Source organism: Pleurodeles waltl, chromosome 2_1 (assembly GCF_031143425.1).
Source record: "Pleurodeles waltl isolate 20211129_DDA chromosome 2_1, aPleWal1.hap1.20221129, whole genome shotgun sequence".
NCBI lineage: Eukaryota > Metazoa > Chordata > Amphibia > Caudata > Salamandridae > Pleurodeles > Pleurodeles waltl.
In genome coordinates, this window is record NC_090438.1 from 714,598,860 (window position 1) to 714,623,920 (window position 25,061).

General features: G+C 45.1%; 1 protein-coding gene across 3 annotated transcripts in view; it reads right to left on the reverse strand.

Moving 5' to 3' along the window:
• Positions 1-25,061, reverse strand: part of SLC35B3 (solute carrier family 35 member B3) — a 292,399-nt gene that overhangs the window by 157,480 nt on the left and 109,858 nt on the right. For all 3 annotated transcript variants that reach the window (XM_069217185.1, XM_069217176.1, XM_069217194.1), the window contains one exon: positions 5,540-5,813. In XM_069217185.1, the coding sequence (XP_069073286.1) occupies positions 5,540-5,740 (201 nt within the window). In that variant the 5' untranslated portion in view covers positions 5,741-5,813. The remainder of the gene's footprint in view (positions 1-5,539; positions 5,814-25,061) is intronic.

The following is a 25,061-nucleotide window of genomic DNA, read 5'->3' on the forward strand; positions in this document are numbered from 1 at the left end:
TGCGGGGCACCGCCAGCCTGTTGGCGGTGCTCCCGCCGACCCTGGCCCCGGCGGTAGTGAACCGCCGGGGTCAGAATCACCCCCTTAGTCATGTGACCCAAGAACAGGCTGCAGGTACCAAACAGTCAGGACAAGAAAACGCCAACTTTCTAAAAGTGCCATTTTCAGAACTATGGCTTAAGATCCCATTTTATCATTAAAGAGGTTTTTAAATTACAATTCCTCAGACACCAAATATGAGATTCCTACATGCTCCAACACAAAAGGTATTACTAATTAAATATAAAATGGTAACCCAATGAGATCCTTGCGCAGGAAAAACAAATTCAGGAGTTTTTCACTACCTCGACATGTCTCGGGGTGACTTATGTATTAGAGAGGAAGGTTTATTTTCCCAGATCAAAATGGCAAACTGCACACACAAGCTGCAATGGCAGGCCTGAGACATGTTCGAGAAAGGCAACTTAAGTGATTGCAACAATGAGTGCTGCAGCCCTGCCAGCAGCATTCAATTAACAGGCCTGAGTACCTGTAGTACCACTATACTAGGGACTTACAAATAAATCAAATGTGGCAGTTGGGAGTAGGCCAATTTCACCATGCTTAAAGGAGCGAGAACAAGTACTTTAGCACTGGTAAATTGTGCAAAGTCCTAAGGCCAACAAAAACAAATTCATCAAAACAGGAAGAGTGAGGGCAAAATGTTTGGAGGAAGACTACCTAAAGGCTGAGAGGTCTAACAGCTTGTCAACTGAGAAGAAAATCTAGAAGGAAAGTCCTGGATACATTTGCCATTTGTTGAGTTGTTGTGGCTGATAAAGGTGTCTATATCCCAAGCTACCTAAAAAACAAGGCAATTAAGAAAAGAGGTTTTGTTACTCAGTCTAATGTCTTTGTTAACTTTTTACCTTTTTTAAGCATAACATTTGTGTAGGGCTGTCGAAGGACTCTTACCATTGGGGTAAGACTACTTAGTTTTGGGCGGCAGCACCACCCCGTGTTGGTGACTGAGTTAATCCTACATTGACTGGAAGCTGTCAGCCTGACCTTTCACGGCTAGCTAGCAGCACCTCACCCAAACCTAGAAAGTAAAGGTGATTTGTGGCAGCCTAAACACTTGACACTCGGACTCCTCAGAGAAGTCGTGGTGGAACAGATCTTACCCCTTTCTCTCATTTGCACGAAGTCTCACACATGCAAAGATAGACAGAGAAATGCAGGATATGTTTCAACACGTTTATTGAAGAAACCGTATTCTATGATAAATGGCATGAGCTGCAATTATTAAGAAGATGAAACAAAATATGGTTATGATTGTGACCATTAGAGCAAATCATATAAACAGTCACAGCATTCTGACATAATCATTAGTCTAATAATTCCCACCTACACTACTAGCATCTAACATGAGAGCATAGCATTGTTAGTCCTTCTGCCCGTACTCGTCTATGGAAGGAGCCTCCCGAACCAATACTTGGGAAGCAAGGGTCTGCCTGAGGGTTGCGGGCAGTCCTCCTGGTCGGCTGGAGAAACAAGGCCAAGATCATCAAAGCTGCGACAAAGTGGCACACAGGGTAAGATGGCCGGTTGGAATCTCCCCTCTGCACTCCTTCGGCATGTGTGGTGTATTTAAAACACAACGTGTTGTGTTCTGAGTACAGACCTGACGTGATAATATGTCTAGGTTTAGAAGGTTGACTCCTTAACTCTTGAACCAGCAACACTATGTAAACTATCATGTGCAGTGACAACCTTGGGCAGAGCACAGTATAAAATGTTGTGCAAAGGAACGAACAACAATGCTTTTGTAGAAAGGCAACTGATTAGAATATAAAAACAACCCTGCTAAACGCAAGTTATACTAAAATATAATGCCAATGAATAAACAAGTAAAAACATTGTATGTATGTAGGTAAAAGGGCACAGGGCACAGGCCTGAAGCTAAAAGGGGCTAAAATAAAGGTCCACAGTCTATGCGCTAAAAGGGAACCCATGACAGGGCTATTTGTAAAAACATTGTCAACCCATAAACATTTGGCAATTGTTTATTTCAGGAAAAAGAAGAGGGTTTTTCCTAGGAGGTTGCATTAGTAAACAGCATAGAGTTGATAAATTAAGCTATCAGCAGTTTTCTGGTTTATACCATACGTAACCATGTGAAATGTTTGAGAGACTATCTGTGACTAAAGTTGCCAACACCACTTAACAAATGAATTATTGGAAAACATTTGAGAGCGTGCTCAAACCCAGGGAAACGGTATCCTGGAACAGGGAAGAGAAGCAACAAGAGAAACTATGCAGAGAATATATAGGTTTTTCCCTTTTTGCAAAAGCGCAAAGCAGAACAGTTGCAGCGCAGATGGGGGGGTGGGGGGGAGAGAATTCTATACTTCAGAAGTGAAGACAAAGAGGGATCTGCCTCCGAGCTCTACCATGGTAAACATCGGCATGACCAAGAGGTTTGTAGAACTAGTGCAAAAAGTCCTGGTGGTATCATACCGTTTAGTGTAGGAATTAATTCAGTTAGATGAAGGAGAGTGAAAATACCTTGAGACACAGGAATAGAGCTCTGGAGGTACAGAGATGGAAAGGGAGTCAGGTCAAAGATGTCAGATGACTGAAGATGGGAAAACAGTTATTCAAGCACAGTGTTGGGGGTGTGGTAGTATTTGAAGAAATCTGACAAGAGAGTAAACAGTAGTTTGACAAAAAGACATTGCAGTAATCCAAGATATTTGTTTGGACAGTGATTTTGCTGAAGTATTCTGTAAGAACAGCAATAATATTCTGGAATTATTCACAAAATATAGAAAAGGTGGGACGGAACTGGTCAGTATCAGAGTGAAGGTGAGCTGTGCATCAAAAATGCTGCCAAGATTGTGGTAAAAAAAGGCTGAGTTAGGTGAGAGGTACTGTCTCAAGAACCCAACAGAGGACCAAGAAGAAGAGTTTCTAAAAACAAGCGCTTCCGTTTGTCTTTGCGAAGGCAGAGAGGGTTAGTGCCCAACAAATTTGAGGCAGCTTTGCCTCCTGAGTTTGGTAACAAACCTGGGGGGAAGGTGGATTGATAAGAGTCAATAAAATAATTGGCTTCCACTTAAGATGAGAACTGATTGGCTATGCTTTTCACGACATTAGCAAGAAAGAAAAGTAGAGAAATAGTCTCTAATTGGTCAACGCAGTGGGATCTGTATTCGGTTTTTCAATAAGGGTACAACCAGCACTTATTTCCCAGGCACAAGGCACATCGTCAGTTGAGAAGGATATATAAACAAGCTCCGGCAAAGCCAATAGGTCTTGCCTTTAGGACCTACTGACTTTACCAAAGGGGTTTAGCCATGCTGCACAGCATCCCCAAGATGGTGCATGGCAAAAGAATTTTTTAAAAGCCGTCGTCACTGCTGTAACCATCATTTTGTAGGCACACACTAAGTAGATGCACGCCTACAAGATCAGAGTCAGATAACAAATCTGTTGAGTATAAGGAAAGGTCTAAAAAAGATGACTGTCCCTCTCAGGCAAACAACATTTGCAGTAGCTTCCCCTACAGCAAGAGATCATCTCAAAACACTGCCTAAGCTACGGAGCCTTTCGTAAGACTGGTCTGGCTTTTCTATTTTACATAATGACCCTGTAAAAGCAGGTTCGGATGCTGCCTCTCTCCTCTGTGTGCCTTGGTTTAAACAGATGCACTAGCTCTGCCATGACCTGTCTGGTTGAAGTTCTGGCTGGCTTTCATCTTCCCTTCATGTAGTTTACTGTGTTGTCTCTTGTCTTTAGCTTCCTACTGTTATTCCTAGCCCCAAGATACTTGTTACCATTATTATTAGTGACGATAATAGCAATAGTTATTATAAAAACAATATAACGGAGCTGTCTCTGGATATGCAGGCAAGGGCAGTTCAAAGGCAGGGATGCATTCCAGTGAGGAAATGCTATTCAGTTACCTCACTGGAACCTCCATTTTGGAGCTTTTATCACTGTGTCCTTGAAAATAACATCATCTATTCTGCCGCCTCAAATTTATTACAGGCACCACGTAAGGGTCAGAGGAAATAGAACGGTCCTAATAATGTAGGAAAGACAGGATTCTACCACAAGGGCCAGACGACCAGTCATGTAGGAGTGACTGGAAAATGCCTGTTCTCTGTAATCACTTAACAACTATCACTTTACAAATGTTAGTCTTGGTACTAGTCTCTTGGAGCAACCTATGATAAGGAGCCTCAGAGGTGTATTTTTTTTTTTTTTTTAATAGTGCCAGGATCGTATTGGGTGCCCTTGCAATTGAGAAGATCCAAATGGGGGTGTGTGGCTCAGGGATCAGAGGGGATAAGGAAAGGTTATGTAAAGCTACCTCTTAGTAGACATTAAAAATATTTAATTTCTCTCCAAGGGGTAGAGTTCAAAATAAAGATGGTTCTTTTGACCTCTCAATATGGGTCAAATGAAGCCCCTTGTTTTACACACTATCCTCTGGGGACAAAATAAAGATGAACCATGCCACTTCCAAGGTGGGTGAGGGCTTTCTGAAGAGGTTGATAGGAAGTCCCAAATAGAACAAACCTGTTATGTATGCAGGGACACTGAGACTTTAGGTCATGGATATTGTGTATTTGATATGTAAAGGGGATATACCCCTTGGCCCGTAGTTATTCTTCCTAATTCCCCTTTGGTGATACAGAGAAAGCAGTAGCAACAGTCTACCATAATCTTAAACTCTCTTCAAACAAGGAATCTCAGGAAACACATGGGGTCAAGAATTAAGTCAACTAAACGAAACTACAAACTAGCTATAAACAAATATTATCCTGACAGACATATTATTTAACCCAGAACCAGACTAGGTTTCAAAGAGAATAGTAATGTGCCAGGACTTTAAACTCCGCAACATTCTTCTTGATTCCTGTTGTGGTGTATGATGGTGGGTATTCACTACCAGTCTGCATGGCCAATATCAAACTAGCTACCCTTGTAATGTGAATCCGGAAAATGTTAAGGGACCTGTGTTTTGTGGTTTTAAAGGGAGAGAAAAAAAACATAGTTTGAAAGGGATGTTGGTCTAAGGGAAAGGTTATAACAACTACTTTGTCTGTAGCAAGAAAGGGACCCCACTTTAGCATTTAAAACAATCTTAAGCTTCCATGATTAATCCCTCGTTTTTTTTCGAATTTCAAAAAAGTCTTAATTCTACTACAGATGCAGGAGAAAACCTACAGTAGCAGATTTTCAGCTTTATTTTCAGGACTTTGAGAGTGGGCCTTTTTAGCTCTTTTTGCATGCTACTTGTGTGGGCTTCCTGCTGTAAACTGATTGTGGCACACTATGCATAAATGGACATTACCAGTCTGGTGCATAATCTGACAGAGAAGGATATGACATATTTTATTGAGATGTAATGTATGCCTGTTCTCTTTGATTAAATGTTGCAAAATATGCTAGTATGGTCATTCCACTTTTAAATAAATCCATTTATCACAGACACTGCCACTTAATTTAGAGAGGGATACCATCTGTGTCAAAATAAAATATGTCTTACCTGTAAATAACCATATATCAGGTAAAATACGAAAACTCCAGTAACACAAATAAAAAACTGCATATGTTTCTGGAACAGAGAGAGATTGATGCCGAGCACGCGAACATCGTCAACAGATTTAATGTGTGGTGACATGCCATCCGATTTAGAAGGGATACTAATAGAAACATATTTCCTGGAGTTGTTGAATTTTAGATCCATACTGTCCTCTCCTATGCTCCCTTTGTCAGGTGACTTGCTCACTTGGTCCTCTGTGAGATCCAAAGATTGGGACCTGAAATAAAATAGTACAAAATTGTTAGAAACATAAATGCCAGACGTTGCTAATCAACATCAAAGGATTCAAGTTGGAGTATGCAGATAAATTCTATAGAAAAATACATCTTTATGCCTGGTAAGGGCGTTTCATGCTGTGTTGAGCTGTGTTGAGCTGCAGAGTGTTCTTCAATTTTAACCCAACAAAAATACATTTCTCCATTTACTAAAGAGCCTCATGAGCAAATTTGAGTCAATAACAGACATCCAACTGAAACCATATCAACAAGAGGAAGATGCTTATTTGTATAACAGTTTCTTAGAGTAGATTATTCCCATTACATGGTGATCATTACTTAAGTTCCTCCTGCTCTATTGGAAGATCAGAAGCTTTGGTATCACCAGACCGCATCAAGAGTCACTGCTGCATGAAAGGTCAATGGTAGTGAAGAGTTATTCACCTTAGAGGTCAGCAGCATTGTGTTTCTGGCACAATTGAAGAAGACAAAGCTCATCAAATACATTTATTTAAAGTATTGCTGTTTATCTACGTCATTCAACAGACATATGGCAAACCACATAAACAACTGCTCTTTTTGCACATTGTTATCAAAGGACATCCACTGACAAACTGTGCACAACTATGTAATGCTTTTGAAGAACTGGATATTATTTTACAACAATCAGTATTAAAAGATGAAACCCTACCTGCAAAACTCACTGATTATACAATTGATATCACTTATAAAATGGAACAGTTAAAAAAGCTGTTTTCCAAAGCACTGAAAATAAAGCCAAAAATCTACTTCTACAGGTTTGCTTCTGCATCTGGAGTAGATTTCAAACTATTTTGAAATTCACAAAAACCCTGGGATTGCTCTTAAAAGCTCAAGATTGTGGTAAATGCTCAAGGGGACTCTCATTCTTGTCACAAAGTCGCTTCTCTGTGGAGAAAACGTTTACCCTAAACCTATGTCCCCATCAAACTCTGGGGTGTTTTCTTTCCATTCCAAACCTCAAAACGCAGTTCCTCCAACCTTTTTTGGATTCCCATCAGAAAGGTAGTGATAATGGCCTGCAAAATGGTTGTCAATACACACAAACTTTTACAGTTTTTTTTTTATAGTAGACCTTTCAGAGCAAAGTTTTGAAATATCCCTAAACAAACGTCATGCTTAAAAAGTTAGGAGAGGCACTAGGCTGGCATAGTATTATTTTGTAACTATCTGGATTTGACGTAGCTCAGGAGTTAGTGAAAAGCACCTCTAGGAGTCACCATACCTCCAACCAAAGGCAAATCTATCCAGGACTGTCCCTCTAGCTTTTCTTCTCAATGGACAAGTAGATATATCACGATTAAGACCCCAAGATTTCTACTTGCACTGCAGAGGCATACATGCAAATGGATAACAAATTCAGAACATTGGTACTGCTACTGTTAAGCTGAATCACCCTTGTATGCTTCTCTTAACTCTTTCTTCACCTCAACCACACCAAACTCCTAATCCACCTTTCCCTTATGTCCCTGTCTTCGCCCCTCCCATCCTCACGCCAAAGCTACCTCACCTCGTGGGTTACTCCGTACCTTAGATTAGTGCATAGGACTTAACCTAAAAATTGCGGTCTATTTTAGATATATAAAAAATATATATTAAAAGAGGCTGATCTGCTATTTTCTTAAATGGAAAAAGCTATTCAGGTAAATGTGACTGCTAGGAAATGCAAATACAGTATCTTGGTGAGTTTAGTATATAAAGAAAGATCAGCACTCAGGCCAGATGAACACAAGTGCATGATCTTAATGGCGAGCACATATATAGGTTGCACTGCTACTTTTCGAAAATGGCAGACACCACTGACACAAAATGTTGACGTACATCAATCAAAAGAAACCACTTAAGTCTACCCTAGTGTAACTGTAGCACACAAGTTACCTCAGCTCTGCTTGTTGTCCCTATGGCAACACACTAACAACTTATCTGCATTCTCTACACGGCAAGGAAATCTATTCCAGAAATGGCACCTGGGCACTTTAAAGAGACCCAGCCCTCTTTTCCACACACAAGCTAACAATATGCAATCAAATATTAAGGCTAGCAGTCTCAACATTTTGAATAAATTCTAGCCTCCTCAGTTCCCATGCAAAATTAAGCAGAACTTGACAAAATTTGACTGGGATAAAAATGGACCGTGCTCTAAACAAAGAGTTCTACATTCAAGAACCACAAATTACCTTGGTTTTTAACAATCACATTGGGCAGTACCTGGAAGGGAGAGGGAGGAGAAGGCTTATATTTATTTGAATAAAGCTGTGTAGTCAATAGTGAGTTTTAAATCACACTGGGCCACTGACGTTGGCCAAAATTGCATTTTGTTTTAAGGTAACATTGAATGGGGTATGGTAATTCTCCACTAAGGAACTTCTGGGACATGTAGTGGCCAGTTATGTCTTATGGAATACAGAGGATGAATAATTCTGGTAAGAACTAAGGGCCTTTATGATTTCCCTATCAAGGTATTCCTACAAAAGATGTGTGGCGAATGGTGCACTTAATTTGAACCAGTGGCTGCAGGTGGGGCTTACCAGCAGTTATAACTGGGGATAAGCACTTATAGTTCCTCTTCAGTATTTAACCCAATGCAAAAGCGGGAAAGATTGATGAAGAGAAAGATATAAAGACAGAGACAAAGAAAGAAACCAGGGATATAAGAACCCGAAAATGTGCGATAAAATGGCAGAGCGTGTGATGGTGGACAAAAGTGGCATAAGGTGGAATCTGGACTACACTGACTTGGAAGTTGGCATGCTGACATTTGATAACACCAGTCACGGGCTTCTAAGCCAAACTTTGTGCTCCGGCACACTTTATTTCACAAATTAAGCATTGGGTACAACTGATCAGTAGTGGACATGATTTAAAAACAAATTTATATGGTTCTGCCACAACAGTTTTTAAACAAAATTGTGGCAAGTAGTGAGTTTAAAGCACATCTGGTTCGTAACACTGGCCAACACCAATATGATTTAAAGAAAATTAGTGAGGGAATTTAATGAAAAAGGTTACAAATGCATGTGGCAAATGCGGAATTGAATTGATTTGTGCCGAAGATTTGATCACACTCAGTAAATCCCTTTTGGCACCCACAGTCCACTGCTATAACTTCTGGGGTCCCTGCAGGACGGAGGATATTGTCCCACGAGCCCTCCCTCACACAGAACCAGAGGGATTACGTACATGACGTATATGGTGACTCAGAATCAGACCTGCCATAATCTGATTTGTATGTTAACACACACACACGTGCGACAAAGGTTAACGTTAGAATGGTATACAGAATGAATAATGCAAAGGTTATGGACTTCATTACAGGTTTCCCAACTATTTGGCACAGTAATTAATTTTTTCAGCTTTCTCGCTGGCATGGGAAGGCACACTTTTGCCAAACTTCAACAATCTTACAATTGCGGTCATTTTTGTCTATGCTGCATTAATACACATAGGCTTGTTTGTTCGGTTCCCACAGAACAGTAAAACTGCTAGTTGCTCGGTTCCACAATGTCACACGAATATTAGTACAGTTCTCGGGATAACACACACATGCACATATTTCCTCATTTTTCACAACGATGTAGTAAAGCAAGTATTTACTCAATTCAGTACACATGCCAGGTAGGATGCGATACAGGTACAGAGGCAACAAATGGTAAAGGGTACCCATTAGTGGACAAACATGGAAAAGAGGAACAGGTATGCACAAGGACAACAAAAAACAGACACCACCCATGCACACGAAACATATACACACTCCAGGAGACGGTTCATTCACACAGAAACATACACAGAAACAAGTGCACACACACATGCGCACACACACACATTTCCCTTCCGCTCGTCAGTGAACTTGCTTGCAGTTGTGATATGCTAGTGCATCGTTGTTTCTGCTGGGAGTAGGCAAGTTGGAGCAAATAATACAGCTTGAGGAGCATGGCGTCTGGGCAACTCCAGCACTGCAGAGCACTGTTCTGGTGGTATGCAGCATTTTCGATGTCACAACAAGTCCCTTAGAAGTCAGGCTGTTTTTTAGAGTAAGCTTTGACATTTTACTTGTTATTATGTTCAAAGACAATTTTGCTCAATTAACATTTCCATGGGACATTTTCTGAGGATGGTTACTTTACAGGTATGAAATCCCTCATTATAGAGTAGGACGCTTCTTCCTGGTGGTTATGCCTAATGTTTCTTTTGCATATGTCACTAGAGACGTGGGGGGAGTAGTGAGGGTGTTAATGTGTTATTAACCGACCTCTTTCATAGCACATCTTTTGGTTTATAGAGACACCTTCTGAGGAGATACGGAGAGAGGTAAAAGACCGTAAAGAAAAGGGAGAAAAAGAAAAGTAAGCATTTACAAATGAGGTAAGTTTCACTTTGTCCAACCCTCTCCCAAAAACCCAGGCAAATCTAAAGAGATGTGTCATGTTTTTTTTTTTTTTTTAGAGGCAAGCCAATCATGTACTCTATGTCTATGTTCACTTGTATTGGTACTTTTCTTCTCCTAGCCTGCCTGTAGTTGTAAATTGTAGCTCACGTAGGGAATAGACCTCCAATCTGAGTTTTGTGAAAACTGAGTATATTTCTTCACAGCCCCAAAGAACAAGTTACTTACCTCCGGTATCGCCTTTTCTGGTGGATACACTAGCTACCTGTGGATTCCTCACCTAATGAATTTTCCCCATGCGCCAGCATCCGACGGAAATTTTCTCCTAGCTCTGCACGTCGACGAGGACGTGATAATTGCCCGACTCCCACGCGACGCCGTCTGACATCATCCAGGCAATAAGACGTCCTCGTCGGCGTGCAGACGTCAGTTACCACCATTTTTTATGTGCCTTTGAGGCGAACAGGTGAACATTGATACTACATATTTGACATGAACACATCAATCAAAACTTATATCCCCTCATTTAATTCAACCAATAGAAAAAAATATCGAGAAGAAATATACATTATACTGTATACAGTTCCACAATATCAAATATATATATATATATATATATACATACATATATATATATATATATATATACACACACACATATATATACATACATACAAATATATACACATATATAAATAATTGCATCAGTATATACATATCAACAGCATACAGATGCTCACCCAAGGAAATCTTGGTAAGACCAGCCAGGCAACGGGGAGGCGGGGGGGACCATGAGGAATCCACAGGTAGCTAGTGTATCCACCAGAAAAGGCGTTACCGAAGGTAAGTAACTTGTTCTTCTGATGGATACAACTACCTGTGGATTCCTCACCTAATGAATAGAGTCCCAAAGCAGTACTGCACTCAGTGGTGGGTGCCTGAATGGTCAAACCAAGAAATCCTGCAGCACGGACCGGGCAAAATGGACATCCCTCTGGACTTCTGAATCCAAACAATAATGTTTAGCAAACATGTGGAGGGATGCCCAAGTTGCGGCCTTGCAGATGTCCACCACAGGAACACCTCTAGCTAAGGCCGAAGAGGCCACCTTAGCCCTGGTGGAATGAGCTCTTATCCCAACAGGATAAGACAATTGGATGCAAAGAATGACCCACCTGGAAAGCGTTCTCTTGTGGACAGCCTTGCCTTTCCTCTTCCCCACGTAACCGACGAAGAGCTGATCCTCCTGTCTGAACTCTCTCGTCCTGTCGACGAAGAAGCTCAATGCTCCTTTTGGATCTAGTCGTTGTAGCCTCTCTTCCTCCTTTGATGGATGAGGTGGATGATAGGAGGAGGAAAGTGTGATGGACTGTCCTACATGAAAGGGTGTAACAACCTTCGGTAAGAAAGCCGCCTTGGTCATTGACACCACCTTGTCCCTATAAAAGGAAGTGCTTGGGGGTTCCACACTAAGAGCCCGGAGCTCACTCACACTCCTAGCTGATGTAATGGCAACCAGAAAAACAGTTTTTAAAACTAATAACCTTAAGGAACATGAATCCATTGGTTCAAATGGTGAACCCATCAGAAATGCTAACACTAAGTTCAAATCCCACTGCGGCATAACAAATGGAGTGGGCGTAACTTGTTAGTGAGACCCTTAATGAACCTCAAAACTATTGGGGACTTAAACAAGGAGGGTTGGTCTGGAAGACACAGAAAGGCTGACAGTGCGGACAAGTAACCCTTAACAGTCGCAACTGCACAACCCCTCTGCGCTAAGGACAGCGCAAATTACAAAATGTCAGATAAGTGGGCATGTAAGGGATCAATTTGATTCTCTCCACACCAAGTCACAAATTTAGCCCACCTGCTTGCATAGATAGATTTGGTGGAGTGTCGCCTGGCCGATAATATAACGTCCACCAATTCCAGTGTGAGAGAAAAAGTACTCAGATTGCCACATTCAATTTCCAGGAAAGTAGGTGCAGGCTCTGGAGGTGGGGGTGTAGAACCTGCCCCTGCGACTGCGAGAGGAGGTCTGCCCTGTGAGGGAGACGGAGCGAGGGCACAGTGAGAGTTGGAGAAGGTCTGAATACCACACCCTTCTTGGCCAATCCAGAGCTATTAAGATGACTTGGGCCCGGTCTTGGCGAATCTTCCTCAGAACCCGAGGAATCAAAGGTATGGGGGAAACGCGTAAAACAACTGGCCATACCAGGACACCTGAAATGCGTCCCCCAAAGCTCCTTGCAACGGATACTGGAGGCTGCAGGACGACAGGCAGTGAGCATTCTCCCGAGTGGCAAACAGGTCTATCTGAGGAAACCCCCACATCTGGAAGATGTAAAGGACCAGGTCTGGATGAAGACGCCATTCGTGATCGGTCGAGATGTGCCGACTGAGACTGTCCGCACGTACGTTCAAAACTCCGGCCAGATGGTTTGCTACCAATCAAATCCGATGGTCCTGTGCCCAGGACCAGAGTCGCAGAGCTTCTCTGCAAAGAAGGTACGACCCCACCCCTCCCTGCTTGTTTATATACCACATCGCGGTAGTGTTGTCCGTCAGGACCTGGACCGACTGACCGTGAAGGGAAGGGAGGAAGGTCTTGAGAGCCAGACGTATCGCCCGCAATTCTAACAGATTGATATGAAACATCTGTTCCACTGGAGACCAATGACCTTTGACCTCCAGGTCCCCCAGATGAGCTCCCCACCCTAGAGTGGAAGCATCCATTATCACTGTGGCCACTGGAGGTGGCAGCAAGAACGGCCTTCCTTGAGAAAGGTTGCTGACCGCAGCCCACCATCGAAGGTCCGCTGCAGTGTCTCTGGAGATCCTTATCGATTCCTCGAGATCCACTTTGTGTTGAAACCACTGCCTACGGAGGCACCACTGAAGAGCCTTCATGTGCCAGCGTGCATGAGTGACCAACAGAATGCAAGAAGCGAACAGACCAAGCAGCCGAAGGACCTTGAGGACTGGAACGACTGCTCCATTCTGGAACATTGGAATCAACACCTGAATGTCCTGAGTCCGCTGCGGCTGAGGAAAGGCCCGATTCAATGTTGTGTCTAGTACTGCCCCTATGAACAGGAGGCGTTGAGAGGGCTCCAGGTGAGATTTGGGCACATTCACCGAAAAGCCCAGATTGAACAACAACTGGGTTGTCGACTGCAGGTGACGCAGCACGAGCTCCGGACACTTGGCTTTGATCAACCAATCGTCCAGGTAAGGCAATATTGTTATCCCCCTCCTCCTGAGCTCTGCTGCAACCACCGGCATCACCTTCGTGAAGACTCGAGATGCTGAAGTAAGAACAAACGGAAGGACCGCAAACTGATAGTGTTGCGATCCCACTACAAACTGGAGATACTTCCTGTGTGACTTGAGAATCGGGATATGAAAGTAAGCATCCTGCAAGTCGACAGACACCATCCAATCCCCTTCGTTCAACGCCAAAAGCACCTGTGCTGGTCTCAGCATTTTGAACTTTTCCTGCTTGAGGAACCAATTCAAAATCCTCAGGTCCAGGATTGGCCTCAACCGACCATCCTTTTTGGGGATCAGGAAATATCTTGAATAACAGCCCTGACCCCTCTCCTGCTCTGGAACAAACTCTACTGCACCTTTCAACAACAGGACTAGAACCTTCTGTTGTAATAAAAGGGGATGGTCTTTCGAACAGAAGGATGGGTGGGGAGGGATGAGAGGGGGAAACTCCAGAAAGGGAAGAGTATAGCCTTTCCCCACAATATCGGTGACCCAGGAGTCCGATGTTATTGACTCCCACATGTGGAGAAACTGCAATAATCTCCCCCCTACAGGAGATGCATGCAAAGGGATTGATGGAGGACTAAGGCTGCTTTCCCTGCTGCACCCCTCCGGAGGAAGAGGCAGAGTGCTGCTGGGTGGCCCCTCTGGAACGAACCCTACCCCTTCCCCTATATGATCTATAGGGGTGAGTAGAGGCAGCCTGCTGGCCTGTCTGCTGAAATCTCCCTTGAAAGGAAGAGCCACGCCCAAACCCCCTGAACCTCCTGAATGCTTGTGAAGGAGTGGAGACTGAGGCCTGCAAGCCTAATGACTTTGCAGTGGCCCTACTCTCCTTGAACCGCTCCAAGGCAGAGTCAGCCTTTGTCCCGAAGAGTTTATCCCCATCAAAGGGTTAGTCAAGTAGGGTTGACTGCACATCGGGAGAGAATCATGAAGATCGTAGCCAGGCATGCCTTCTTGTTGTTATGGACGTGCCCATTGCTCTGGCGACGGAATCAGAAGTGTCAAGTCCAGATTGGATGACCTGAGTTGCCACCGCCTGAGCATCCGTCAAAAGGTTCAGAACCTCCTGAGACAATCCAGGATGTGTCATCTTGGCCTCGTCCATCAGGACGTAGATGTACCTGCCCAAAATACAGGTTGCATTCGTTGATTTCAGGGCCATGCTGCATGAAGAGAATGCCTTTTTTGCAGATTGGTCAATTCTCTTGGATTCCCTGTCTGAAGGGACCCCTGGAAAAGATCCTGGAGCTGTGCGGGAGGAACATGAGGCCTGCACCACCAAGCTCGCTGGAGTTGGATGTTTTGACGAGAGACCTGGATCCCCAGGAGTCACCCGATACCTCCTTGCCACAGATCTATTCATTGCTGTCAAAGTCACAGGCTTCTTCCACACTTCCATTATCGGGTCTACGAGTGCCTTATTAAATGGAAGAAGTGGCTCCGCCACAGCTGAAGAAGGGTGCAAAACTTCAGTGAGAATGTTAGTTTTTATTTCAGCAGCTGGAAGAGGAAGGTCAAGAAAATCCACTGCCTTCCTCACCTCCGAATGGAAAGATGCAGCCTCTTCGGTGTACTCCCCAGGAGATGCCAAATCCCACTCCGGGGAAGTGTCCAACCCACTGGCAGTGTCCGAGCCCTGTAGGTCTCCCAGGGGCTCTGCGATCTCACCCTCTTCCAAGAACTGTCTCTTGTATTCCTGCTCCTCAAGCAGCCTCAGAGCCAATCGCCTGGAGCGCACCTGGCCTCAATTCTCGGCGTCGATAAAGCGTTTGCTGACACCGAAGACCTTGGTTGGCATCGATCCTTGGATCCATCTGATGCCAGATCCATCGATGCCGTAGGCTTCTTCAGCCTTGATTGAGGTTGTGGTGAACTCATCAGCGCCGGGGCAGCAGACATCATCACAGGCCTTCTAGGTGACACCATCGGTACCCGGCGCCGAGCCAGCACTTCCTGTGGGAAGGAAAGGCATGAAGGGCGTTGGTCTGTACAGAGCTGGAACACCCATGTCATATGCCAAAGGACCTGAAGGTCCAGACGGGCCACCTCCCGGAGCCATGTTGGCAAAAATGCTAAACATCGCATTTAGAAATGCAGAAGGGTCTGTACCTGGGGCCGGGAATGCTGGATATACCTGTGGAGTCGGCACCGAGGTGACACCGGCGTCGGTTCGGGCATCTCCGTCTGCGCCGGTGAAAACGCTGGATCCTGATGAGGATCGACCTCATAGACAGATAGAGGAGATGTAGGAGAAATAGGAGTCGTCTGAGGCGGAGGTGTTACCGTCGGACTAACCTCCCATGTCTTACGGCGTCGAGCTGATGGCAACCTCGAGTGGGATCGGTCCTTACTCGACCAACGTCGTGATCCATGCTGGCGCCGGGAGTCTCGATGACGTCTATGCGACTTCGAAGATTTAGAGGAAGACCTACGATGGTGATGTCTCTCCTTCTTCTTTGATTTCGCCAAGAATGACTTGGCCTCCCGCTCCTTGAGTGCTTTCGGATTCATATGCTGGCATGAACTGCACTCCTCGACTTCATGGTCAGAACTCAAGCACCACAAGCAATTTTCGTGTGTGTCTGTCACCGTCATTCGGCCACCGCACTCCCTACAGGGTTTAAAACCCGATTTACGTGGCTGAGACATAGTAACACTAGGAGTGAAACAGTAGCTCCCTGGAGCCTCGAAGAAATAACCGTTACTCGAAGGAACACAAAAAAAGGGAACTGACGTCTGCACGCCAACGAGGACCTCTTATTGCTTGGATGATGTCAGACAGCGTCGCGTGGTAGTCGGGCAATTGTGACGTCCTGAGCTAGGAGAAAATTTCCGTTGGATGCTGGCGCATGGGGAAAATTCATTAGGTGAGGAATCCACAGGTAGTTGTATCCATCAGAATTTGTTCTTACTGTGCAGTCGTAGGCATAGTTATGCTCTGTGAGGTCTAAACCTGTAAGTCTTTCGTCACTTTAGGATTAGCTCTGCTTTGTAAATGTTGAGACTATGTAATCTGAGCCATAGCTTTATTTTGTGAGGTCTGAAACTCTACTTTTTTGTCATATGAAGGTTAGCTCTGCTTTGCGAGGTGTAAGGCTGCAAGTTCTTTGTCACCTCTGCCCTGATTTCAAAATATGAGTTTTTTCCTCGGAAGGACAGCTCCCCTAAGTGAGTCCTACAACTGAAAGTTCTTGGTCACTTTTAAAAGTAGTTATTATCTGAGGGACATTTCTGGCAAGTACCCTCTGAGCAACATTTTGAACCTTTTCATTGTCTGAACCACTCTGAAACCACAACAGGTATTAAAAACAAAAACTGCAGTGATAAAGAAGAACTCAGACTCCAGAGTCCTCAATTTGCCACAGTCACCAGCTACAAATCCAATCAAACACTTTGAGGTATTCATGTCCCACTGCTTAAAAAAAATGCACTAAGCAACTATTGACAAACACTTGTTGCCTTCAAGGTCTAACTACTTTCTCTTACTGGGAAACCTATTTGTGTGTAGAAGTACCACAGAATCACACAACAGTAGCTGCACTTTCGGAACAGCTGGTGGCCATTCTGGTATCTGAAGGTTATCTGGCAACTGTTAACCGACTAAGGCATATGTTCAACATATCTGGCACATGGTGGCTATTCCCTGCATATGATGGTGACATATGTGAGGCTGAGCAGAATGTATTCACATTGGCAACAGAAAATTATAGGACTTGCTGAAAATGACAAGATGACATTTTCTGACAAGATTAAGCCTTATACTAAAAATGGGAAGCTTGCAATGGCTCCTTTTTTCAAAAAATGACAAGTTGATATTTGAAGAAAAGGGTTTTGTTACAAAATACAAAAGCTGATATTTGGAGACAAAAGAGGTTCAAGCTGAAATGTTTGTGAAAATTAATGGAAACTCTAACTGCTAATGTTATGGTACAATCCTTGATACCAATTTTCTTCCTTCAATGATGTTTACTTAATGAATGACCTGAACGTTTTTCACAATTTATAAGGATAGCACTTGTTGAACTGCTATATATAACAGCTTGTCCTTGGCCTCTACAACAGATTCAAACTAAAGCATATTTGTGCTGTTTGAACCCTTAGGTATTTGTATCATAAGTAGTAGTTCTTCTATCTGAGCTTCTAGTATGTGTCAACCCTATGAATATCTCTGCTGTTTAGTGCTTGAAATTGTGAGATGTGTGTAACTTTTCATTTTCCTAGCATGGCTCTTTCCAGTATTATATGACTGAAAATCTACTTTCATGAAAATAAAATGAAAGGCATAAGGTAAATGTGAAGGAAGAAGAATTATTTTAACTTCCCATAAAACCCCAGCCTTTACAGCTATTCTGCTATAAAAAATGCATAATTTTACATAATTTCCATTACAAATGTTACTGACTTTTATGAAGTCCCATAAGAGCCCAAACTCACCTGATTTTATGGCCATGCTAAATATTTGGCACCCTAAGTGGGAAGGGTATGCCCAGAGGTGGGTCCCATGCTCACTGCGCCACTGTATTCAAGCTAGCCTGGTTGACGAAGGGTGGTACCCTGAAATTAATCCCAGGATGCTTGTTTCCGGTCCAGGGAGGACCGGGCATGGCAATTCAGGCTTGGCTGTTCCCATGGGGAACAGGATCAAAACTGATTTTCATACGGCTGGGTCTAAACTGGGGTGGTGTGATGGGCAAAAAAAAAAATGGTGGATTAAACGCAGATCTTTGTGACTGGGGTGAATGTTTGCATTGTTCAGCATTCCATATATCACCTGTTCTTTTTGGTTTCATGCTAAATATAGAGGCTTTTTCCTATCTCTAATCAGCACATGGAAACGTTGCACAAGAGACATTCCAGGACTAGAGGTTCAGCTTTAAGGCAATGTGGATTTGGGAAAATTGGAAGGTGTTTATGGACACCAACAGTAAAATGATTCAATCTACAAAAAACTCTGCTTTAGGTGCGAACCTGCATACAGCTGAAGAATCAAGGAAGGTTTTCTTGCTTGCTACAGCAAAAAATTTGAGTTGCATGTGGTCTTGAGGACCTGATGGAGATCTGCCTTATGCACTCTTCTCCACAATGGCTAAAGGCAAGTTATTGCCTTTGGCTTCAAAGGCTTATTTAGTTCCCTCTCCCGAGACAAATTTGCCTATTGGAAAAAGTTGTGCCAAGAAGTGAATGTTATGAAGTTCATAAGTGCCTGGCTAATTAAAGGGGCTTCCCTAAATAAGATGTGTGCCTTATGGCGAAGGGGTGCAGAGGGGATCAAGGATAGGTTGTGCCCAGAAGGAGTCACTCAGAGAAACTGCTAAGGGGCTTAGTTATGGTCATTGTTTAATTTGCATCTTTTGAGTCAAAGACACTAAAAATGTAGAGACAAAATGTGAGCGAAGCCTAGCCAGCTGATACAGTTGAGCTGTTGCTGCAAGACAGACCCAAACTCAATAGAAGAGGTATGCACAGTAATGCTCGGAGCCCAGAGCATTCCAAAAGCTTGCCCTCGTTATGGATCAATGACTTGGTCAATGACTCCTAGCAGTCTGTGATACCAGCTTGCAGAGGCTTTATCATGATCAACTTGGAGTCTCTGCCACTGCAACACCAACTCTGTCCTACTGTTTCCCTCCAAGCATCTAGAGAGCTTTGGCTAAGACATTTGACTTCTTCAAGTTGGAGCTCCAACCCAGATTTTCATGACCACCACACAGCGTCAATGGGTGACGAAGCAAACTTTGACTGGCTGATTGGAATTCAAACTGAATTCGAACTAGAGATTGACTAAAGCTATTTCTTAACTATTTTAATATTTGCCGTGATTATAGCTGTAGAATGTGATATGATTTGATTAATGGAATGTATACATGAGTAGCTGATTTGTTTTGTTTTAGATCTTACCATAGTATTTCTATTTGACTCACTGCTGTACAAGTATTTCTTCCACTAAGAATCCTCCTAGCAGGGAATCAGGATAACCTGTTCCTGTAACAGTTAATGGTTCCTGCAAACAGTATATGGTTCCTAAGTGTAAAATTGTAGAGAGCAACTCAAATATTTAGGAGCCATTAATTTCAAATACATGGAATTTACAAAATAATTGCTTGAATAAAAGCCGTACCATTGTATAAATCATAAACCAAAATAAATAACTCTTCATTCCTTTCTGTGCTAGTCAGCTCTCCCAATATCGACTTTCTAGCTCCATTATCCGCACCTAATCAATCAATCATTGAATTTATTAAACATTCTACGTACCCGTGAGGGTTTCAAGGCACTGGGGGGGGGGGAAGGGGTGGGGAGCTGCTGTTACTGATCGAAGAGCCAGGACTTGAGGAGTCTTCTGAAGGTGAGTAGGTCTTAGGTCTGTCGCAGGTTGGTAGGGAGGGTGTTCCAGGTCTTGGCAGCGGGGTATGAGAAGGATCTGCCACCGGAGGTCTTTCGTTGGATGCGGGGAACGACTGCGAGGGCGAGGTTTGCGGAGAGGAGCTGACGGGTGGGGGTGTAGAAGCTGAGTCTGTTGTTCAGGTAGGCTGGTCCGGTGTCGTAGAGTGCTTTGTGAGCATGGGTAAGAAGCTTGAAAGTGATCCTCTTGTCCATGGGGAGCCAGTGAAAGTTTCTCAGGTGGTGGGAGATGTGGCTGCGGCGGGGTACGTCAAGGATCAGCCGGGCGGAGGCGTTTTGGATGCGTTGGAGGCGTTGTAGATCTTTTGCTGGGATGCCTGTGTAGAGTGCGTTGCCGTAGTCTAGCCTGCTGCTGACGAGGGCCTGTGTCACCGTTCTTCTTGTTTCTGTCGGGATCCACTTGTACAGGGAGTGCAGAATTATTAGGCAAATGAGTATTTTGACCACATCATCCTCTTTATGCATGTTGTCTTACTCCAAGCTGTATAGGCTCGAAAGCCTACTACCAATTAAGCATATTAGGTGATGTGCATCTCTGTAATGAGAAGGGGTGTGGTCTAATGACATCAACACCCTATATCAGGTGTGCATAATTATTAGGCAACTTCCTTTCCTTTGGCAAAATGGGTCAAAAGAAGGACTTGACAGGCTCAGAAAAGTAAAAAATAGTGAGATATCTTGCAGAGGGATGCAGCACTCTTAAAATTGCAAAGCTTCTGAAGCGTGATCATCGAACAATCAAGCGTTTCATTCAAAATAGTCAACAGGGTCGCAAGAAGCGTGTGGAAAAACCAAGGTGCAAAATAACTGCCCATGAACTGAGAAAAGTCAAGCGTGCAGCTGCCACGATGCCACTTGCCACCAGTTTGGCCATATTTCAGAGCTGCAACATCACTGGAGTGCCCAAAAGCACAAGGTGTGCAATACTCAGAGACATGGCCAAGGTAAGAAAGGCTGAAAGACGACCACCACTGAACAAGACACACAAGCTGAAACGTCAAGACTGGGCCAAGAAATATCTCAAGACTGATTTTTCTAAGGTTTTATGGACTGATGAAATGAGAGTGAGTCTTGATGGGCCAGATGGATGGGCCCGTGGCTGGATTGGTAAAGGGCAGAGAGCTCCAGTCCGACTCAGACGCCAGCAAGGTGGAGGTGGAGTACTGGTTTGGGCTGGTATCATCAAAGATGAGCTTGTGGGGCCTTTTCGGGTTGAGGATGGAGTCAAGCTCAACTCCCAGTCCTACTGCCAGTTCCTGGAAGACACCTTCTTCAAGCAGTGGTACAGGAAGAAGTCTGCATCCTTCAAGAAAAACATGATTTTCATGCAGGACAATGCTCCATCACACGCGTCCAAGTACTCCACAGCGTGGCTGGCAAGAAAGGGTATAAAAGAAGGAAATCTAATGACATGGCCTCCTTGTTCACCTGATCTGAACCCCATTGAGAACCTGTGGTCCATCATCAAATGTGAGATTTACAAGGAGGGAAAACAGTACACCTCTCTGAACAGTGTCTGGGAGGCTGTGGTTGCTGCTGCACGCAATGTTGATGGTGAACAGATCAAAACACTGACAGAATCCATGGATGGCAGGCTTTTGAGTGTCCTTGCAAAGAAAGGTGGCTATATTGGTCACTGATTTGTTTTTGTTTTGTTTTTGAATGTCAGAAATGTATATTTGTGAATGTTGAGATGTTATATTGGTTTCACTGGTAATAATAAATAATTGAAATGGGTATATATTTTTTTTTTGTTAAGTTGCCTAATAATTATGCACAGTAATAGTCACCTGCACACACAGATATCCCCCTAACATAGCTAAAACTAAAAACAAACTAAAAACTACTTCCAAAAATATTCAGCTTTGATATTAATGAGTTTTTTGGGTTCATTGAGAACATGGTTGTTGTTCAATAATAAAATTAATCCTCAAAAATACAACTTGCCTAATAATTCTGCACTCCCTGTAGATCCTACGGAGCATGCAGAGTGTGTTGTAGCAGGAGAAGGAAACTGCGTTGACCTGTTTAGACATGGTGAGGGAGGAGTCGAGGACGAAGCCCAGGTTGTGTGCGTGGTCGGTCGGTCGGTGTCGGTGGGGTTCCTAGTGAGGTAGGCCACCAGGAGTCGTCCCAGGCGGAGGGGGTGGGTCAGAGGATGAGGACCTCCGTCTTGTCCAAATTCAGTTTCAGACGGCTGCTTCTCATCCATTCGGCAATGGATTTAATTCCCTCGTGGAGGTTGGTTTTGGTGGTGCGCGGGTCCTTGGTGAGGGAGAGGGTGAGCTGGGTGTCGTCAGCGTAGGAGAGAATGTTGAGGTTGCGTTGTCGGGCCACTTTTGCGCGGGGGGCCATGTAGATGTTGAACAGCATTGGGCTGAGGGATGAGCCTTGGGGGACGCCGCAGATGATGTCGGTGGCTTCGGAGTGGAAGGGGGGGAGGCGGACTTTCTGGGTTCTGTCGGAGAGGAATGAGATGATACAGTCGAGGGCTTTTCCTTGAATTCCGGTTTCGTGGAGGCATGTTTTCAGGGTGCGGTGGCAGACTGTGTCGAAGGCAGCAGATAGGTCCAGGAGGATGAGGGCTGATGTTTCGCTGTTGTCCATTTGGCGCCTGATGTCGTCTGTGGCGGCGAGAAGGGCAGTCTCAGTGCTCTGGTTTCGTCTGAAGCCGGACTGGGAGGGGTCCAGGATGTCGTTGTCTTTGAGGTGGCTGGTTAGTTGTGTGTTGACGATTTTTTCAATGCCCTTCGCTGGGAAAGGGAGTAGGGAGATCGGTTGGAAATTCTTGAGTTCGTTGGGGTCTGCTTTGGGCTTCTTGAGGAGGGCGTGGATTTCGGCGTGCTTCCAACTTTCCGGGAATGTCGCTGTTTCGAAGGAGATGTTGATGATCTTCCGTAGTTGGGGGGCGATGGTAGAGTCGGCTTTGTTGTATACGTGATGGGGACAAGAGTCTGACGGAGATCCTGAGTGGATGGAGTTCATGATCTTGCATGTCTCTGTGTTTTTGAGTTGGTCCAGGAGGTCAGGCGGTTTGCACAGGTGCAGCTTTCGGGGGTGGGGTCTGGCGTGGGTGTGGCGTTGAAGCTGTCGTGGATGTAGGTGATCTTCCGGTGGAAAAAGGTGGACAGCGCGTCGCAGAGTTCTTGGGATGGTGGGATGTTGTTGACGTTGGCGCTGGGGTTGGAGAGTTCTTTCACGATGCTGGAGAGCTCTTTGCTGTTGTGTGCGTTGTTGTCCAGGCAGTCTTTGAAGTGGGATTGTTTGGCTTGTCTGATGAGTTGGTGATGCCTGCAGGTGGCATCCTTGTGGGCTGTGAGGCTGTCAGGTGTGCGTTCGAGGAGCCATTCCCTTTTTAGTTTCCGGCAGTCGCACTTGGAGTTTAGGAGCTCGTCGGTGAACCAGGTGGCTTTTCTTCTGGCTTGGTTGTCGGTGGGTTTCTTGAGTGGCGCGAGGTTGTTGGCGCAATCGTTTATCCACAGTGTGAGGTTGTGGGCGGCGGTGTCTGGGTCGGTGGGGTCGGAGGGTGGGTTCTGGGCGAGGGTGTTAGTAAACTGGTCTTCGGTAACTTTGCTCCAGCATCGGCGGGGTGGTTGTTGGGTGCGGTGGTGCTCGGTATATTTCTTGTAAGTGAAGTGGATGCAGTGGTGTTTGGTCCAGTGGAGTACGGTGGTATGATTGAAGGTGACGTGGGTGCTTGAGGAGAAGATGGGATCAAGCGTGTGGCCGGCGATGTGGGTGGGTGTATTGACGAGTTGTCTGAGGCCGTGGTTGGTAAGGTTGTCGATCAGAGTTGTGGAGTTGGTGTCGTTGTTGTTCTCCAGGTGGAAATTTAGGTCCCCGAGGAGGATGTAGTCCGTTGAGGTGAGTGCGTGGGTGCTGGGGAGGTCGGCGATTGATTCGCTGAATGGTGCTCGTGGTCCAGGAGGTCTGTAGATGAGTGTTCCTCTGAGAGTGGTGTTGGGGTCGGTGTGGATCCGGAAGTGTAGGTGTTCGGTGGTCTTGAGGGTGTCGTCTGTGTGGTTGTAGACTTTGAGGGTGGATTTGTGGGCGATGACTATTCCCCCTCCGATTCCGTTGGTGCGATCCCTTCGGATGATCTTGTAGCCGTCCGGGATGGCTATTGCGATGTCGGGCGCCGAGGAGTCGTTCCACCAGGTTTCGGTCAGGAAGGCTACGTCTGGGGCGGTGGAGTCGAGCAGGTCCCAGAGCTCGATGGCGTGCTTGCGTGCGGAGCGGGTGTTGAGGAGTATGCAGTGGAGGTGGTTTGTTCCGGTCTTTGTAGGTTTCCTTGTTCTGTCGCAGGTGAATTTGCAGGGTCATGAGGACCAGGGGGGGGTGGCGCTGGGTGCGGTCCAGGCACGGATGGGCGCAGACGGGCTTGCCTCTGTGACGCCCGCTGCGCACGGTCGTGCAGCGACCGCCATTAAAGAGGGAGGGGGAGGGAGGAGCATTAGGAGGCGGGAGGGAGCGGCGAATGGGGGCACAAGGAGGGCGGGGCCGCAGGGAGGCAGCGGCGGGGAAGCAGCTCAGAGAGAGCCGGCAAGGGGAGCGCACAAGGGGTAAAAGCAGGCAGAAAAACCAGGAAAAAGGCGCAAAAGGAAAACGGATGAATAAACAGCAAAATAAATCAAGGCACAGAAAAACAAGTCACAATAACAAAACGGCACAATGCACAAGTCTAGCGACGCTTACCAAGCCCACTAAACACCAGGGATGAGGCGCAGGCGGATGCCTGCGGGTGGAGGAGGGCCTTGAACACGCGAACAGCCGCGTGGGCGGGGGTCAAGGACACGGGCACAGCTAGGTGGTGCTGCGGACATGGGGGAGTGATCTCCTGACCATCTATCAACACAGTCAGCTAATAGGCATTTTCTCTACGACTCCCCCATCACCACATCCAGGCTCTCATACCATCATCCACTCACATTCCCTCTCACATTTTCTCCAATGCCACCCTCACTTTCACTTTCTATAAAATCAAATGAATAATCAGGAGCTGCAAGTGTTCAAATTAAACAAAAATATGAAGTAACACCTTTTCGAATTAGAGAGTTTGTGTAGGTCTTTCGTCCTTCACCTCAAAAGACTCAACGAAGAGTGCTAACCTAAACCACCCGGTGGCACGCTTAGCAGTGTTTTT